General features: G+C 42.2%; 1 protein-coding gene across 1 annotated transcript in view; it reads right to left on the bottom strand.

Moving 5' to 3' along the window:
* Positions 1–462: 462 nt before the first annotated feature.
* egfem1 (EGF-like and EMI domain containing 1) overlaps positions 463–19,348 on the bottom strand; it is a 55,130-nt gene continuing 36,244 nt past the window's right edge. The window contains exons 20-38 of the mRNA XM_035911664.2: positions 18,470–18,601; positions 18,047–18,175; positions 17,826–17,957; positions 17,368–17,496; positions 12,890–13,018; positions 12,079–12,207; positions 11,664–11,792; positions 10,030–10,158; positions 9,561–9,689; positions 9,328–9,456; positions 7,544–7,675; positions 7,203–7,331; positions 6,427–6,555; positions 5,232–5,360; positions 4,823–4,951; positions 4,513–4,641; positions 3,566–3,694; positions 3,294–3,422; positions 463–1,765 (exon numbers count right to left, since the gene is read on the bottom strand). Coding sequence (XP_035767557.2) covers positions 1,686–1,765; positions 3,294–3,422; positions 3,566–3,694; positions 4,513–4,641; positions 4,823–4,951; positions 5,232–5,360; positions 6,427–6,555; positions 7,203–7,331; positions 7,544–7,675; positions 9,328–9,456; positions 9,561–9,689; positions 10,030–10,158; positions 11,664–11,792; positions 12,079–12,207; positions 12,890–13,018; positions 17,368–17,496; positions 17,826–17,957; positions 18,047–18,175; positions 18,470–18,601 — 2,411 coding nt within the window. The 3' untranslated portion in view covers positions 463–1,685. The remainder of the gene's footprint in view (positions 1,766–3,293; positions 3,423–3,565; positions 3,695–4,512; positions 4,642–4,822; positions 4,952–5,231; positions 5,361–6,426; positions 6,556–7,202; positions 7,332–7,543; positions 7,676–9,327; positions 9,457–9,560; positions 9,690–10,029; positions 10,159–11,663; positions 11,793–12,078; positions 12,208–12,889; positions 13,019–17,367; positions 17,497–17,825; positions 17,958–18,046; positions 18,176–18,469; positions 18,602–19,348) is intronic.

Genomic DNA, 19,348 nt, shown 5'->3' with positions numbered 1-19,348 from the left:
ACAGCCGCGTTGACCAACGGGAGAGAAAACGCTCCAGTGGACATGAAAAATGCCTCAGGGAGAGTGCACTTGCTCTCTGATGCTGACAAACACACACACACCTTAACACTCAGCTCAGGTAACCCACCATTTACTATCAGGAAGGCAGGCATGGCCTTAATGCTTGACCCTGCCCAGGCTGATGATGAGAGATGTCTGGTAGTTGCCTTGCTCAAATTTGCACACTGACACACACAAACACACAAAGAGCCACATGATCCCATAGCTCTCAATGACAGCTGAAACCTCCATCCATACCTTACTGCCCCCCCACCCCCAAACCCCCAGCGCACACAACTTAGGGATCACAAAAATCAATACCATGCAACGCTGAGTTCATAGCACACATTACAAAAAAAATAGATGGTTAGTTAAAGGAAATGTCCACAGATGTGTTTGTTGTTATTTATTTGGTTCACGGCACCGTCACAGATGACAAAATGAAACATACTAACTGGCTGATAAATCAAATGTATCTTCTCTTTTAAACAATGTAGCACCACTGATATGCCAGGAAATGAGCACAGTAGGGTTACGAGTGATACAACTGGCACCGACCTGAGATATAATACAAATACAGTTTTTTACAAAAAATAAAAACAGACGAACACCAATCGAGATAAAATGTCTTGTAAAAGTAGTGCAGTAGTGAAAGGGTGAAATGAGTTTCTACTACTGTAAGTCCAGAGAAAAGTGCAGTAACATTTTCTTTTGTTGTTGTTTTTTGGGGGTTTTTTTTGTAAAATTACCCACCTCTGTGTCAGCAGCTCACTCGGCGAACACAAATCTGAAAGAAGTTTAAATGTAATGACTCGCGACCAGCAATGTGGTCAGCGCTAATAAATTGAGTGTTTGAATTGCAGGGAAATAAAATTTGTTCAAGCCAAACTTAACCTTAAAGTGAGTTGAGATGAATATTGGGCCATTATTGTGTCCCAGAGCCAGCTTCTTCACAAATGAACTGGTTATCTGATCTTCATTCTTTTCAGAGGGAAAAGCGTTAACATTAAAATGCAAAAAATGTATCTGAAAAGTGCAAGCACCACTGCGAGACTCTTTCCAGGATTTAACAGGCCACTTTGGTGCACATAAAATATTCTATTTTTCCAATTTTAGACCATATTTTTGTGTCTCGCGTTGACTTTTTCTGTATGTGTTCATCTTTTGTGTTTTAAAATAAGTAAACAAGCTGCCCCGGTATTTCTAAATCTGTTTCATACATTTTTATTTTTACATAGATATATGCTTGGCATTCTTTTACACTAAACATTAAGCCTTTTATGGACACCCACATAAAAAAGTGGCAGTGGATGAAAAGAATCACATGTCAGTAACAAATGTAATTCAGGTATTTGTGTGTGTGGGTATTGCTAAGGAGCTTGTGTAACTCTGAACTTTTAATTTTAGATTGACTGGGTACGTTTGAGTTCATGCTCCTTTGAAGGCCTCTCACATGCCAGGTCCACTAGTTGATCGCCCCCGAGCTTGGGATTTGGTGATTGAGTGCCAGTTTCTGACAGCCGACTACAAGTTTGAGCGAACATATTAACACCAGCATTACCTTTACCGAGATGATCTGAGTAATGCTTCACTGAGCCAAGTCCTGTGTTTGAACACCCAGTCAGATGTTTGTACCTCTGCTTGGGTTATGTGGTTTTGCTGCCTGTTCTTCTCTTTCTTTGGGACACAGAGAAGTTCAGCACTCCCGGGGTTTGGTGGAGCGGTGCTGAAAAGGAAAAAAAAAGGCAAGAAGACATCAGCACTATTTGCAAATCAAAAGCAAATGTTCTGGGGATTTTGGAGGAGAAGTAACTGCTACGTAGTCTCGCGTGCGCTTGGCTTTGAGGAGGTAAAATGAAGACAGCTTCAAGACTGGCTTCATGCTGGGTGCAGATTAAAATAACTGTCAGGAGACGGGAGCAGCTATTGAGAGAGACAGGGTGACACACAGAGTGATGGGGCTCAGCCTCTCACACTTCATGACACAGTATTTCACTAAAGCTGGTTCAGCTTTACAGCCCTTGACCCTGGGTGTCTATGTTTTCTGTGTGTGTGAGTGTGTGCGTGTGTGTGGTCAGGTATTAGTCATGTTGTGGGGACTTGAGTGGATTTACAGAGACACATTATGGGTTGGTGTCTCCCAAAAGGGGACAAAAAGTCAGTGCTCACAATGTGAATTGTTAATTTGAAAGGGGAGGACACTGTTTAAGGTTAAAAGATGATAGAGGTTAGGCAGATAATCTGTAGTCCTCTCATGTAATGATACATGGTTGTCTGTGTCTACAATACTGTGCAAAAGTCTTGAGTCACACCTCATTTCTTTATATTGTACTTTCCTGTGATTTTAAGTAGTCTTGATAGTTCCCCAGGCTTTCTGAAGGTCTTTCAAAAGCATTTTCACTCATTGGCTAATTTTTCAGTCTTTTTTTAATTCCAATTCTTGTGGCTGATCAATTTTAGAGGCATGTTTTTTCATTTTTTTTTGTTTTGCGATATAACAGACAACTTAGCAGAGAACTAATTTTGAACTGTATTTTCAGGCCCTTTGCTACTAGCAGCTTTGTTCCCTCTTATTTAACTGAATCTACAAAAAATGCAATAGACAGTTTGACAGACATAACATAGTATTTTTGTACCACCAAGGTGGCTCCCATGAGTTTCATAGATAAAAGCGTGATATGAGATATATCATGCAATATATATTATGCAATCTATCCTAAAAAAAAAAAAAAATGGGGAAACTTGATAAATGGTAGACAAAACAAAGAAGTGGAAGGCCTAAAACCAAATCATTTTAAAAGTGATGGAATGATCATCAGATTACATCAGATTTTGATCCACCATTCAATACCATCTGGAAATGATCTGATTGGCAATGGCTTCAGTTTTCAATATGACAATGATCCCAAACACACTTATAATGCAGTAAAAGTACACAGTGCAACACAATCATTGATGGATTGGCCTCCCCAGAGCCTGAACCTCAACGTTACTGAAGCAGTTAGTGATCATCTTGACAGAGAACAAAAGGCAGACGACATCCAAAAAAGAGCTTTGAATGTCCTTCAAGAAGCCTGAAGAACTATTCCTGAAGACTACTTGTATTTTGCCTTGTGTGCTGTATTTCCATGTATGTTTGCAGACTTCAATAAATTCCTCCACCTATTTTCCATTTACTTCCACACATATGCAAAAATTAGAGGTTGCTCAAGTCTTTTGTATAGTGCAAGTATCTATTTTCTTCGTGTGTTTACCTTCACTACATGTAGGGCCAAGCCAGGTGAGCGGGCACAGGCAACGTCCATTCACCCTATCACAGCGGGCCCTGCCAGAACAGCGACACAGCAGGGAGCACTCAGGGCCAAAACGGTCTTCGTCACAGGCTGAGAAAAAAAAAAACAAGGCACAGTGAAAGAAATGAGGAAATTCAAAGAAAGGAAAGACTTGACGCAAGACACCCTAAGTTATCTTTTTTTAATATCTATTTTGGATTTAAGTGAATCATGTTAATAAAAGTAATATCTACTTTTTTCACATCTGTGCCCCGTTCTTCCTGGGGGACAGAGACAGCGTCCTGTCGATGGGTCACATGGGGCCTCGCCAGCACAGTCACATGATCTTTCACAGTTCGGTCCAAAGCTGCCAGCCTGACATCCTGAGAAGAAAAAACAGAAACATTCACACGCATACAGTAATGATCATTCAAGTTCTTCTTTAACTACACGGAAACTGCTTCATTAGACATGAATAGACTGGGAGTGCACTGAAACCTGCTGTAAGTAGTTGATAACACATGTATACGTAAAAATATCCTTTTTTTTTAACATAATCCCACAAAGTAAAGCTTTTAGAACAAGATGACGATTAACACATTTAATAAACATTTTGGAAATTGAAATTTAGTTCTTAGCACACATGCAAATATAAATTTAATGGAAATGAATGGATTCACATACTAACAACAGCATTTAGTTATAAGAAACTGTGCATAAACATTTTCTCAGATTGACACAAACACCCTGATCGATCCAGGTCGGTGGCTACCTTCTAGCTGCTCTTCAGTGCTCAGTCCCATCTCCTGCTGGTACTGAAGTGGCCATTAAGGTACTCAAACTGGGGCTGAGAGCCCCACGAGCTTGCAGGAGGGCATGAGGATGTAACAAGAATGCTTTAAGCACTAGGGAAACACCTGTCTCTCATCAAATAACCAGCCTGCCTGCCCACCTACCTAACAGCCTGTCTGCCAGCCACCACACACTCACATTTTGCTGGAAGTCTCTCATTCATTCATGCTCATATCTCCCCATGTACCGTCGCAGCTGGCTATCCAGGTGGCCATTTAACAATGAGCACAAACATGTGACTGTGAGCACTGCTGTGTTTTAAGTCTTCGCAGACATGCTGAATTACCAATATCCCTCTTTGTTACTCGTTTAACCTTTACTCCCATGTAGTTGCATGTAACATACTTACGTCCTTGGCACTGTGAGCCATGGTAGCCCGGTGGACACGCACATTTGCCTGTCACAGGATCGCATGCTTGCAGCACCTTACAAACGCAGGTGTGTGCGCAATTCACTCCAAAAAACCCAGATGGGCACGCTGGGAGGAACACAAGACAGAGGATTTAGGTTGGTTAAAAAGGTGTTTTATCTGGATTCATTCAGTCTTCTATGTGACCAGGGGAGTTTGAAAAAGATCTACATTTCATAACGTCAACGGGACTTCTAGTAACCTTATAACCAAGTTTTCTTTTCTTTATTTCGAGTGAGGGTTTGCATACTGTGTTGACAGGAGTGGCCGTAGTATCCTGCAGTACAGCTGCAGCTGCCAGTGAAGCGGTCGCAGGTCCCATTGTTGAGGCATGGACAGTCTTGTGCACAATCAAGCCCATATTTACCCTGTGGACAGGCTACACACACAGACACACACAATGGGTTGATAACACTAGAAAGAAATGTGACATATAAGCCTGAGTGATGATTATTGGAGTAAAAAAGTAAAAAATGTGTGCATCAAACATTAAACACTGAAAACATTATGAATGAAAACATCTTCATAAATGCAGACTGAAGTCTATCATGTAGCTAATAATGGGGAAACTACTGCAAACTACTGCAATATAAAGTTTGTCGTTGGCTTTTAATTTGAAATGACCACAATCAAATTTTGTTGTGAAATATCTGGAGTACCTGTCTCACAGCGGGGTCCAGTCCAGCCGAGGCCACACTTGCAGGACCCATCACTGGGGTCACACAAAGCCCCGTTCCAACAGCTGCAAGCGTTTCTGCACTGCATGCCATAGCGCCCCCTGGGACACACTGGAGAAACAATTTTCAGGAAACATCATAATACACAAGAACTCTTCTGTTCAGCAAAAGCACTAGTGGGTGCACCAAACTTAAAACACACACAGTGCACAGCTCGCGCTCTCCCTTGTCTCTTTCACACACACGCGCACGCACACACACAAACGCGACTGCACTAACCACGCTCGTGTTTATTTAAGCAACAGTTTCTAAAGAGATGGCAAAGTAGCCTAATTTGGCGCTGATATAAAAGAATAATCATGTTTCTCTGGGTAATTTAGATTGGGAAAACAATAAGCAAGCCGTCTTTGATTCCCCTGTTTATTTATTTGCTTCCTTGCCAAATCCAGCGACACGGAACACAGAGAATGAGCCACTTTAGGTTTATGTAAACATTCAACAAGAGGAACTTAAGAGGTGGTATGTCCAAGTACATGCAGGAGGCTGAAGACGAGAACATTTAGTGCAGGCAGCGCTGGAAATTCCCCGTTTGCAATCCAGCTGAATTGCTGATAAAAGGAGAGATTAAGAAAACTCAGCTCTGCCTCTGTTTAGTGGGAATAAAAGCCCTGTGATCATCGCAGCGCTTACACTGAGGAAATGGAGAATTTGTAACTTAAATACACAGGGAAAATGTTGAAAACTACACCCTCATTTTAGTGGTTGTTTCTCATTTCTAGTTAAGTGTCCTGTTTCTAAAGAACTCATTAGAGCCAGTGGTTCCTAATGATGCATGGCAGTCTCAGTGGTGACTCTCTGTAAACTTGAGAGGATTGTAAAAGAAAAATGTCTAAATATAAAGCCTGTTTGATATGTGTGATATGGTTCTGCTTAAAGTTGAACAGCGAGGTGACACTTGTAATCTAGCAGTCATTTCTTCTTGCTTTAAAGCTGCTGCAAAATGTTAAATGTGCCAGTATGCATCCTGTTTAGAGTCAGTCTTGAAACTCCTCTTGTAGTTCTTTGAATATCATTCTCTGATGTGCAGCACTGTTCTTGCCACTTTGCATCTAAAATTCTGCAGATATATAATTTTGCACTAATATACTGCAAATAAACATCCTCAGTTTAACGTTACCTTGCTCGCAGGACAATCCCGTCCTACCAGGGCCACAGATACACCTCCCGGTTACTGGGTGACACTGTCCTCCTTCCCCACACGTGCACATCTTAGCACAGTCTTTCCCATAGTATCCACTTGGACAACCTGCATGAATAGATATGCTTTCATTCATATGAAAGAACAAATTAAAAGCTATGCATGTATTAATTTTACAGGCATCTGCATTACTTCAGTTGATGTCGACCAGAATTTTGTAACGCAACATAAAGAATGGTTGTATCAAAAAAAGTCTCTAAATCAATCCAGTTAGATTCAATTTTATTTATATAGGACTGCATCAAAACAACATTGACCTCAAGGCACTTTATATTGTAAGATAAAGACCTTACAATAATACAGAGAAAATCAAGGTTTGTCACTTGGTGACAGTGGGAAGGAAAAACTCCCTTGTAGCAGGAAAAACCCCCCAGTGAAACAAGGCTCAGGTAGGGCAGCCATCTGCCGCAACTGGTTGGGAGTGAGGGGAGGGTGACAGGATAAAAGAAAGACTGTGACTCCAAATAATGAAGCTATAAGGGCGAGCGTGGCTCAAGAGTTGGGAGTTCGCCTTGTAATCGGAAGGTTGCCGGTTCGAGCCCCGGCTTGGACAGTCTAGGTCGTTGTGTCCTTGGGCAAGACACTTCACCCATTGCCTACTGGTGGTGGTCAGAGGGCCCAGTGTCACCAGAAATATGACTTGCTTTGTTGCTCTTTTATTGGAGGACAAGGACATTCGAGCTTTCTTGACTTACTTGAGCTGCAGTCGCTGCCTATGAAGCCAGGAGGACAGTAGCAGGAACCAGTCCTGAAGTCACAGCGACCACCATTGATGCAGCTGCACCTGGACTTGCAGTTCAGTCCAAAAGTCCCCGCTCTACATCCTACAGAAAAACCAGACACACAAAACTATTACTGGCTTAAATTAAACTTATCATTGAGTCGTGCAAATCTAAAGTGTAGCCAAATATGTACTCCACAGCAACCGTTATTTCATTAGACTTCCTGTTTTATTAAAAACTAAATAAATAAATGAATAATAGCAGGTGCGTCTTATTAACCAGTGGTTGCAATGGAAGATTAACAGTATACTTACTTAGCCCACATCGCGGCCCATAATAACCAGGCAAGCAGCTACATTTCCCAGTCACCGGATGGCACTGCTCTTGGTCTCCTGAACACTGGCACAGCTTGCTGCAGTTTTGTCCGAACACTCCAGCAGGGCAGGCTAAAATGATCAAACCGGCAGCACATCACACACATCAACACAACAGAAGAATGTAAGAAGCAATTTTTGGGATCATTTACCTTCTTTGTTCAAAGGTGAATGATAAATCTTCGATGCACAGGTCAGCTGAACAACTAACCTCTCATGGCTGGATCAAAGACAGCAGTAGTGTATTATGCTTATAATTCAATATCTTTATAATATATATATGTTTGTGTGTAAATATATATTATGATTTTTTGTTTGTCTGAAGCTCTCCAAGCATCAAATGGAGCGCAGAGATTGAGGTGGGTTGAGTCGGCTGTGTTCTTACCGATGGAAATACTGATACTGATTTAGGAATGAGTGCTGCCAGAAGAAGAGTGCGAGGCAGGTTGTGAATCCGTGTAAAAAGACCTAAAATGAACTTTGTGCTGGGGTGCTTACAGGTAGCTGTGTCGGGTATTTGCCTTCTGACCCGAACCTACCATTGGTAATATCTAAAGACGTTTGGGGCTGCAGTGCAGTTTAAAAGCATGTTAATTAGTAAGCTTTTGAAAATCCTATTGTTAATTTTTAGCCTAAAAAGTGTGTGTTAATTAAAGCTTTGTTAAAAGAAGATACAAATTGCTGGATATAAATAAAATAAATAAAAATGAAAAGGAATGAGCCTCAAATGCAGTCTTAATTTTTCATTGTTATCCCTGATGGGCATTGCACACCCAATGCCCATCAGGGCATTGGGTGTGCAATGCCAGAAAATGCAAGAAACATTGTGCAGATATCCATAGTGCTGGTGAAATTACGGCAGCAGATAAGGCCTTTATGCACACATTCAATAGTATGTGGGAACAAAGACGCATGCCGTTTCCCTTTCCTTCCTCAGATTATCCTGCGAACATACTGGGACATTCAGTATTGACTGCTAATGACACCAAAACTTGCAGCAACTTTCCCTGGTGCCCAAACCCAGGCAAACACAGAGGGACATTCTTTCACACACCCTGTCTGCATACATACATATGCGCTCATCACAATAATGAATGAAGTCCCCAGACAATCAGTCATAGGGAACAAGATGAATCTGTGAACCGAGCATGTTTTCGGGTGAGACCGCAGCACTAAGCTACTCAGTCAGGCAGCAGCAGGCAGCGTGGGGGACAGATAAGAAAGGACTCCAGACTAAAGAGGCAATTACGGTGCTGTCATTATGCATGTCTGCCTTCCAAAAGCCCTTATCCGCCGCCGAGGAGACAAAAACAATGCCTTCTGTTTTACTTGGCAACCGGTGTGTAACATTTATCAGATGTCTGGGGAGTGTGTGAGGAGAGGAAGGGAGCTGAGGCCGTAAGGAAGGGGAGGAGGGTGGGTGAGTAGAAGGCGCGGTGAAGGGCTGAGGAGTGACGCTGCTTATATACACTCCTTAAGGGTACGGTTTGAATAATGAAACATTCTCACAAGCACACAATTGGTTTGTTTCAAGGCGACAGTGTTTTTAACAAGGTAGCTAAATGGCCTCAAATGTCATGTAGGTATACTCTCCTGACTACCTGTTACAGGTAAAGGACATTAGTGAAAGTCTGTGGATATTTAAGATCTAAAAATTGAGCAAGCAAGCCACTAATCACCTCATGATTAGAATTCATTCAGACAGGTTTTGTTTTCCTTCTTACTTTTCTCGCAGCCAGCCCCTGTGAGTCCAGCTGGGCAGCCACAGCTCCCCGTCTCATGGTGACAGGACACTCCAGCCTGGCACTGACACCGCTGGGCACAGGAAGCACCGTAGAACCCCGGGAGGCAGGCTGTCAGTCAATACACACATCACACACACACAGTCACTTCACTCTTATGTTCTTTAGTGCCAGTTTCATTCAGCCGCAATTTCCTCAGTCCTGTACGCACTCACATTTGTCACACCTGGCTCCTCTCCAGCCTGGCACGCACTCACAGCGGCCTGTCACATGGTGGCAACTCGAACTATGGGCACAGTCACACCTCTGCTCACAACCCTCCCCGAAGAATCCCTTAGAACAGGCTTCAGACAAAAAACACAAGCGCTCGCAGTTAGCATGCAACATCACAGCCAAGGATGCACTTTTAGAAGATGTTTACCTTTTATATGCTTGGAAGGCTAACTGCACAAACTGTTTTGACATACCATGGTATACGCTATCAACTTCTTTTCCTGGAGTAAACAAACCTTTCTGCTTTTCTGCTGTTGATATCCAAATGTTAGCAAATGGAGCACAGGGGCATGCCTGTCTCTCATGATGTTGAGAGACAGGCTACAATTGTATGTGTCTTTGAAAAAAAACCCTGCAGCAGCAGGTACTAGATTATGATAAAACAACTATGCTGTAAGTATAGGAAATCACCTGACTGGCAGAGGTCTCCTGTCCAACCACGGAGACACACACATTTTCCTGTCACTCTGTCGCATCTCCCTCCATTCATACAGCGGCAGACCTCGGTGCAGTTCTTCCCATAACGTCCTTCTTCACACTCTGGGACAGATGGAAAGGAAGGTTAAGAGAAAAGTTACATTCAAGTAATAATTTATCACATAAATACAACATGGCTTTTCCAAGGCACCAAATTATGAAGACAGGGACAGAAAGACAAAATATTTAATCAAGAAAAAAAAAGTTTTGTTTCTCTTAGCTTCCCTACAATGTGCATTCACTATCCATCTATTACATACACCTTTTGAGCAGTGAGTTGGACCTTCCGGTTGCCTTCAGAACTGCGTGTTTCACCACATAGATTCAACAAGGTGCTGGAAACATTCCTCAGAGATTGTAATCCACACTGACATGACACAGTTGCTGCAGATTTGTCAGCTGCACATCCATGATGTCCCGTTCCACATCCCAAAGGTACTCTGTTGGATTGAGATTCAGTGACTGGGGAGGTCATTTGAGTACAGTGAACTCACTGTGATGTTCAAGAAACCAGTTTGAGATGATTGGAGTTTTGTGATATGGCACTTTATCCTGCTGTGGAAGAAGACATCAGAAAGTACACAAACCGGTCACAAAGGGAAGGACGTGCTCAGCATTGAAGGCTGTGGTGTTTAAACAATGTTCAGTTGGTACGAAGGGAACAATAAAGTATCCCAACAACACCAGCCTGAACTGCTGATACAAGGCGATACAATGTCCTATTTGATTGTTGCAGCAGAAATCAAGGCCCATCATAGTTTTTCAAATATTCTGTTTCTAATTCTAGTTAACCTTAGTGAATTGTAACTTCAGTTTACTGTTTTGTAGCTTACAGGAGTTGCACCTGGTGTGGTCTTCTGCTACTGTGGCTCAAGAGATTGCTGTTCGTCTTGTAATCGGAAGGTCGCCGGTTCGAGCCCCGGCTCGGACAGTCTCGGTCATTGTGTCCTTGGGCAAGACATTTTACCCTACTGGTGATGGCCAGAGGGGCCGATGGTGCGATCTGGCAGCCTTGCTTCTGTCAGGGCAGCTGTGGCTACAACTGTAGCTTGCCTCCACCAGTGTGTGAATGTGAGAGTGAATGAATAGTGGCATTGTAAAGTGCTTTGAGGGCCCCAAATAGCGCTATATAAATGCAATCCATTATTATTACTGGAGTGCATCTGCTTCAAGGTTTGATGTGTTGTTTGTTCAGAGATGCTCTTCTGCCTTCCTTGGTTATAATGAGTGGTTACTTGAGTTAATGTTGCCTTCCTGTCAGCTTGAAGTGGTCTGGCCCTTCTCCTATAACCTTTAAAATCAGCAAGACATTTTCTCCCAGACAACTGCCGCTCATTGGATATTGTCTCTTTTTCTTGCCTTTCTCTGTAAACAATAGAGATGGTTGTGTGGGAAAATCCCAGCAGATCAGCAGATTCTGAAATTCTCAAACCAGCCCATCTGGCAACCACAACCACGTTTAATGCTGCTTAAACCTTTCATGTGATTGGCTGATTAGATATTTGCATTAACTGGCAGCTGAAAAGTTGTGAACAACACAGTTTAATCCATAGTACTGTCAGACTCACCCAATTCACAAGCTGCTCCAGTCCATCCCAGTGGGCAGGAGCACCGGCCACTGATCCTGTTACAAGTCCCTCCAATTTGACACAGACATTGACTTGAACAGTGCTCTCCATATTGTCCTGCAGGACAGGCTGAATACACACAACATAGTATAAGCATTTGAGTTTTGACTGTAAACGTTCTATTATATTTTTCTAGCCTTTCTTATATCATGAGTTCATTTCTGCCAGTGCAGTAACTGCGCCAAGAGATTCCCGAGATAGATAACATGACTAACGTCAGTTTTCAGAGTCTGCTGACTGATATTTATACTGCCAAAAAGTTCTCCAACACAGCACAGTGGTTTGACAAATAGACTTCTTTGACATTACGTTCATCATGCTCAGTAATTAGCAGTTTAACTGAAGAGCCACTCACGCAGTTGGCACCTATCTCCGGTCCACCCAGCTGTGCAGCTGCATCTCCCAGTCACATGGTGACACTGGCCTCCGTTCTGACACTCACAGGTCTGACTGCATTGCTCTCCAAACTGACCCTCTGGGCATTCTGCCACACACATGCAGGCACACACAAATATTCAATAATATTCGAGTTGCATTCCTAGAAAACAGACGTGAGAGCTAATTGGTCATTTGAGACATTATGGTTTTTAGCACCCATATTGTAAACGCAGTAATAATCAAAGTCCAAGATGGCATTTGGGGTTTAAGAAAGAGGAAAATGCAATAATGACAGAGGTGCATGATTAAGTCATGCTCGTGGCTTTCTGCTCACTCTGGTTCTGGTAGTTAGAACCACAAAATGGCTGTGGGCGAGAGGAAAGTCTTGAATAAGACTGCAGAATGACAGACTAAGGACTTTAGTGGGTATTTCACTGGCTTCATTAAAACAATGGCATGAAATCCTCAAGAAACTTCAGCCTGAGAACACTGGTTAGCAGCTAAAGTCTCTTCCAAGTTGAGCTCTCTCTTTCCTAATGTTGATCGCTATATACATGTGGGTGCATTTATCCAGAATAGACTTCAATTAAACCATGTATGCCAGAGGGCACTCTTGCGCTCCCTCCTTTCTCCACCCTTACCCATCCCTAAAAAAGTCATTGGCAATGTCTCATTATAGAGATAATTGTTCACAAACACTTCATAGCTGAGTTTAAGGAGAGGATGTCGTGATGGGCTGCAGTGAGGGCCTCCCTCACACCCTGTTTTAATGATGTGGCTTCCATTACCCAGAATGCAGTGTGGTCCTGCCCAGCCGGCGGTGCACAGGCAGGCTCCTGTGATGTGGTGGCAACGGGCACCGTTCCTGCACTCGCACATCTGGCCACAGTCAAGACCATAAAAGCCGTCCGGGCACACTGTGGGCCGAGATAAAACATCCGACTGGTTAGAACTGGCAGCTTCAGAAAAAAGAGGAGAGGAGAAGGTTTAGATGCCAATATTTTTTTATTTAGTTCTTTTTTTTCCCCTTTCCCACTCTCGCTCTGTTCCCCTTCTTCCTACTTTCTCTCTCTGTCCTACTGAAAATACCAATATCAAATTGCAGTACCACACTGCGGCTGTTGCAAAGCGTCTGCGTTCGTTAAGTGAGCTCATGTCCCACATGTGTGGTGGATCTGGGCCACATCAAAAGTTTATGGCGGATCGGAGGCCGTTCCCTCTGGGAGGGTGGGGGGGTTAGAGAGGGCACAAAGAGCCGGTAAATAGAGCACCTGCTGAGTCCACAGGCCCCACCAACACTCGACAAAACAAAGCCTGGTGTTACTGTACCCACACACATACACACACACGACAGTGCTGCTGCAGATGCAAGGCGATGCCAGTTTAAGGTCTGTTTCCCATTCTCAAGGAAAGTTAGAGAAATTGCTCGAGTGTGTGTGTATAGTCAAGTGACACTCACAGAGTTTGGTAAACACAGTGCCTCCCCATCCAGAGGAACCTAGCCAGAGGTTGCGGGATGAATGAGCCTTTCCACTGCTTGGATGTAAATATTATCTGCAAGCATGACTTCACTAGAGCAGGAAAGAATGACTCTGTTTATTCACGGCCTATATTTTTGATCGGTCAATTTGTCACCGTGGAGATCACAGGCAAACTCGGATGATAGTCGTATCCTGCAAAACAAAAACTTTGATCTTTATTTATTGGAACGCTGCTATTTCCCCGCCAAAGCATGGACTGACTGACATTTCTCTCTTCGAGTACCCTCTTCTGTTTCCTGTTGCAGCAGTGTGTGAGAAATGGTTTGCATAGAGTCTGTCCAAATTATCTCAGCAGCCAGCAGCTCTTTCATTCCGTTTATATACTACTTCTTCTGTGAATAAGGAAAGCAGAGCACAACGTGACCAAAGGAAGCCACAAATTGGCAAAAATGTGTAACTTGGTGGTTTCATGTATTATAAATGCCGCATTAGTCAGGGTGTTCCCCTACGGTTAATGCATCATACCCTCCTGCTCTCGCTCAAATTGATGACGGTGTCCACTCCTCCTCTTTTTCTGCCTCAAGGCCTCAAATTGGGAAAAAAGTATCTTTGCTGCTCAGCAGTTTCTGGCATGGCCGTCGTTGTGTTCCCACGCTGACAGCATGACGTCTTTGACTCTCTCTGTAGTGGTTAGGCTGTGATGTTATTAAAGCTAGCCCACTGAGGATGCTGTCATTTTAATGCAGCTGTACATTAACTCTGTGGTAGCAAAATCGTCGGTTTATTGTCTGCTGTTTATTATTATCATAGCGCTTGCTGACACCATGGCAACAAGCTGGCATTGCTTGTCCTGCAGGAAAAAATGCCTTAGTGCCATTACTTTGATATATCGCGAGCACCTCAACACATCTCTGCTGCTAAAATATAAACAGAAAGCATCTCAGATGAGTCATGTTCCCTTTTAATAAGAGGAACAATAAGCGCATCAACAGATGTAGCAATTACTCTCCTTTTCAGCGGACAAAGTTTACAGCAGCACGCGCACTTTATTTTAAGTCTTTAGGCAGTTGCACAATTTTGAATGACAAACTTTGTATTTGTATACACCAGCAGGGGGCGACTGGTTTCCATATTAACCACAGAGCTGCAATCTGTCATTTGATATGAGCCCAGTGTCTGCTAGTGTTTGTAAATGCAGAGTCTTCCCTCTGAGTCTTTGTTTATAGGTAGGAACACAGGATTCGGTCCACCATCACACACAAACTCACACATACTGTGTGCCATCATTGAAAGACTCCATCTCGAGACTAAATGAGCTCTTTAAGACAGAAGGATTATTTCCAGATCCCCGGTTGTGTAAGAGCCACTGCTGTCAGCCCATAAAGCAGGTCCAGGGACCACACAGCCAGGGAGAGCAGACCACAGAAATAGAGCGGATAGAGAGAACTCAGAATAGAACTTCCTGGTTCTATTCAGGGTCTGCGAACACTGAAAGAGGTCAATGCTGCAACAACAAAACGGCCCAGTTTCTTCAACAAGAACACGGATGTTCAATGCTCCTCAGACCACAGTTCTTTTTTACTGCAACAAAATGAACTCTGTTTTTTTGGGGGGTTTTTTTGATGCAGACATCAAAGCTGCGGACCAGAAGCGCGGCATGATCGGCTTTAATTGAAGAAGCTGTGTGCTGGATGCATGTCAGGCCTCTTTCCTCCAATAATACTTGATGGGAATGCTTAGCATCAACCTCAGTACCACAAGAATGCTGAACACAACAAGGCCTTTGGCCTTATCAAGCTATCTGAATCTTGTGGAGCCAACTACTTTTGTGAATAACAAGATCTAAGTTCTAATGAGAAGTCATTTTGTTCCCTTTAATTCTTTGAAACCGATCAAGTAAAGAGGTCTGGACGTTGTCAAGCCAAGGCCTCTTCCTGACTTTTCCTGAAGGAAGAGGCTCATTAGAACACTGAGAAACTGGACACCTTTGTTTGAGGGGAATGGGCCTTCAGAAACTAAAATCCAGTCAGAGTGATAGCTCCATTTCTACAGCAACGTCCAATCAGACTGCAGCCATTAACCTGTTATGACTAGGGATGTGAAGCTCTCCTCTGGTGTGGCATGGCTGTGATTTACAATGCCCTGTGTACTAGGGAGGCGCTATGAATTTCTGGAACTAGTAGTACAGTCACAGTAAATCTTTTGCTTTGTAATAACAGGAGGCCACTTCAAGTCAAAACAACTCTATTACATCGTTAAAACTCTCAGACTGCCGTTACGTCTTGTAGTTCAGGACAAATACAGGTGAATATTTGTTATGTGAAAGGTTTGCTATGGCAGGGTGCTGATACAAATTATATCTTGGAATTCTGAAATGGTTCGCTCATGATATTATAAGGACAGCGGGACGAGTCACGGGATTTGGCGGACGCTTCACTGAAGTTGGAGAAAAGATTGAAGAATGTCCTGCAACACCCTCTAGTGATGAAAAATAAAAATGTCAGCAGGAATGGAGCGGAGCGTTCAGTGTGGACCGTTTTAAAGACGCAAAGCGTTAATGCCATAATCTTACATCAAACTAGAGTCAGGAATTACATTTTGCAAAACATTTACATTTGTGATAAAAAATAATTGGCCAAAATATATTGGTAGTGATTTGGGGCTTTTTAAAATAATTTATTAATGGTAAAAATAACTGACTGCAACTTCCTCTTGCTCAAGCTAATATATGCTGATATTATGTCAAATAAAGCAAAGAAAAACATTAAATCCTCAAGAAAGAGAAAGTGATATATTCTCCACTCTGGCTTCAATTGCGTATCTAGAACATCAGTGATGTCATGAGCTCACCATGTGACTCATCACATGGTATTGCTTTGTGTATGTTTTTTGTTGAGACTGGTCAGCTATTATAAAAATAAAGAGAATTTGCAGAAAGTCATACATGGGACACACAAATCTGGTTTCACTAAGTTCCCATAAAACTTGACCTTGAGCATGATTTAGGCAAAAACTCAGTAGGTGATCATTGTGTGCAAGGTTCACTAAAATCTGACGAATCGTGCAATGTAGTGCATAGATGGATAGATAGATGCATCATAATCTCATAAACACAACAGTCCACCGGAGGGATGAGCTGAAAACAAGAACAAAGTCAAAGGAGTGTGTTTATCCATGATTTGATCAGTTCAAGTTCGCAGGGAAACATTTAAATTACTTTGCTTAGCTAAAGAGGATCGACATGGCATTCTATTAAAATGAGACATCCGCTTATGACGGGACTGCCACAGACATATTTTGGAGTCAATTGTGAATAATGTTGCATGGTTATCCAGAGTACCGGAATTGCAAAGGCTTTCATTTCTTCTCAGGGATGGACTAAGTTTTGTTTGCATTCAGCTGCAAGCGAGGGAGGCAGAAGGACACAGTGGATCTCAAAACTTGGATTACTTCTGGAATTAGGTTTAAGAAAAAAAATGATCCTAAGGGTTTATTCTTGAAGTGAGAAGGAACCAAAATCACTATTAATAGCTTAAAGTACATATAAAGACACAATTATAGCCACATTTGTGTCTAATAATGCAATTAAAAGTTCCTTAAATCAAACTTTCACTCTAAAGCCAGTATACCAAAAAAAAATTGTACAAGTGATTTAATAACATTTTTGAGATTTTTAAGGCTGTAGCAAGGTTGGGGCTACATAAAACAGACATATTAGGAACACAATATATATTTATGCAAAGATATAAGATCAGAAATAACATCAGAGACAACACATGGCTTACTTTTTTCACAGAAGGTGCCCGTATATCCAGGAGAGCACGTACAGGCTCCGCTCACATGGTCACAGAGGGCTCCATTCTCACACTGGCACAGCTGGGCACAGCCCCGACCATAAGTGCCATTCATACACTCTGTGAATTGGAGCATGCACATTACACAGTCTCTTGAATGTCCAACTAAAAAAAATGCCAATCCAAAAAAAAATAAACCCAGAAGACTCCCCACATGTGTCTCCATCTATCATTTTAAACAGAGATTTATATAACATGTAAAATCTACAGTTATACAGTATCAGGATCAAATAAAACATTTAAACTGTATTGTGCTTGTTAAACATAAAATCAAATAATCCAGAAAATACTGACTGTGGTGCTGTAACTAAAATCGCCCCACGGTGGCAGCATTTAGTAAAATATACAAAATGAGACAAAATGATTTACTAGCTAAGGCAATAACTTACTCTTTTCACATCGGTCTCCTGTGTAGCCGGCCTCACACGCACACTGACCACTGACTGGGTCACAGCCCAGAGACTGTTCATGGCACTGACAAGAACTGGTGCACCCTTGTCCCCAGAAACCAGGATGACATACTGCAAACATTACAGTGAAGGGTGGGTTATTTTCTCTGCTACTCTGTCAGATTTTCTCTTATTTTTGTCTCATTTGTTTACATTCTCACATGTTGCGCAATCGTGGCCTCTTTTTCCAAGAGGGCAAATGCATTTCCCAGTCTGTGGGTCACAACTGGCATCAGGGTGGCAAGAGCAAGGTGTTAGACAGCCTGGTCCATGGTACCCAGCAGGACACTCTACGCAACACAGGTGATTAATCAGACAACTGATTCTGTCACGAGCTTTCTATAATTAAATTTAATTAAAGTGTTCAAGCAAGTCGAGGAGATTACAGTAATTTCAAAATCCAAGTGTGACATCATCATTTTTTGTTTTTGTTTTTTAAAATTTGAGGTTGAATAAGAAAAAAAACATGTTGTATGCCTCATTAAATATATTATCATCAGCATTAAGGTCAGCTACAGCTTACACATTTGGTTTATTAAATGATTTTTTTTTGTTTTAATCTCAGAAATTTCATGCAAACTCACTGTTTTGGCAGAGCTGTCCCATGAATCCTGGCTCACACTCACATGTACCGGTCTGCTTGTTGCACGAGCCTCTGTTCTGACACTCAGGACAAGAAGACTGGCACTCTGACCCCCAGAATCCATCAGGGCAGTCTGGGAAACAGCAAGTACCTTTCACTTTGATAGAGCAGTATGCAGTATTTATGTTTTTAACTTCTCAGATTTAATACACATTCGAATATTGTAGAAATTGTAGTAAAGTGCAGTTTTGAGCCATCCACGATTTTTTTTTTCAGACTTTTTTGTCATTTAAAGTCATCCTGAGCAATAGTGCTCAAGACTTTTTGTAGGTCTCTCAAAGCTTTTCTTTGGTCATTGACTGCTTTTTAGCTCATTTTCAGTCCAGTCCTGAGATGAACCAGTTTATACAAAATGCCAAAGACAACACAGTTTGAAAGGAATAAAAAAGGTATTTTTACACCAACAGAGGTAACTCCAAGAATCTGAAACCTTTCCCATATCGTCATGGTGAGCAGAAAAAGTGGGAGTCCTAAAATGATACTTCACAGCAGTAATTGAAAGTTGTCCTTAAGAAACAGGAAAAAATCCAACAAACATCTGACACAGGACCCCAAAGATCCATCTGACTCTTCAGATGAACAAGCTACTGCTCACTGAAGCCTCATCAAAAATGGTGTCAGTGTGAGGACGGCAGTCAAGAAATCATTCTTATGGAAGAAAAAAACAGGGAGAAAAAAGGCTGAGTTATGCCAAACTACACAAGACCCACACTGAAAATCAGTGGCAACAGGTCAGGAATAATGAATCTAAATTTGACATTTTTGGTCCAAATTATTGTTTATATGTACGAGGGAGGTCGAGGATCTTGTAAAAAGTGAT

This window comes from Neolamprologus brichardi, chromosome 14, assembly GCF_056152115.1.
Source record: "Neolamprologus brichardi isolate AB-2024 chromosome 14, ASM5615211v1, whole genome shotgun sequence".
Classification (NCBI taxonomy): Eukaryota; Metazoa; Chordata; class Actinopteri; order Cichliformes; family Cichlidae; genus Neolamprologus; species Neolamprologus brichardi.
Note: the sequence above shows the minus strand (reverse complement) of the source record. Positions and strands in the feature narration are given on the sequence as shown.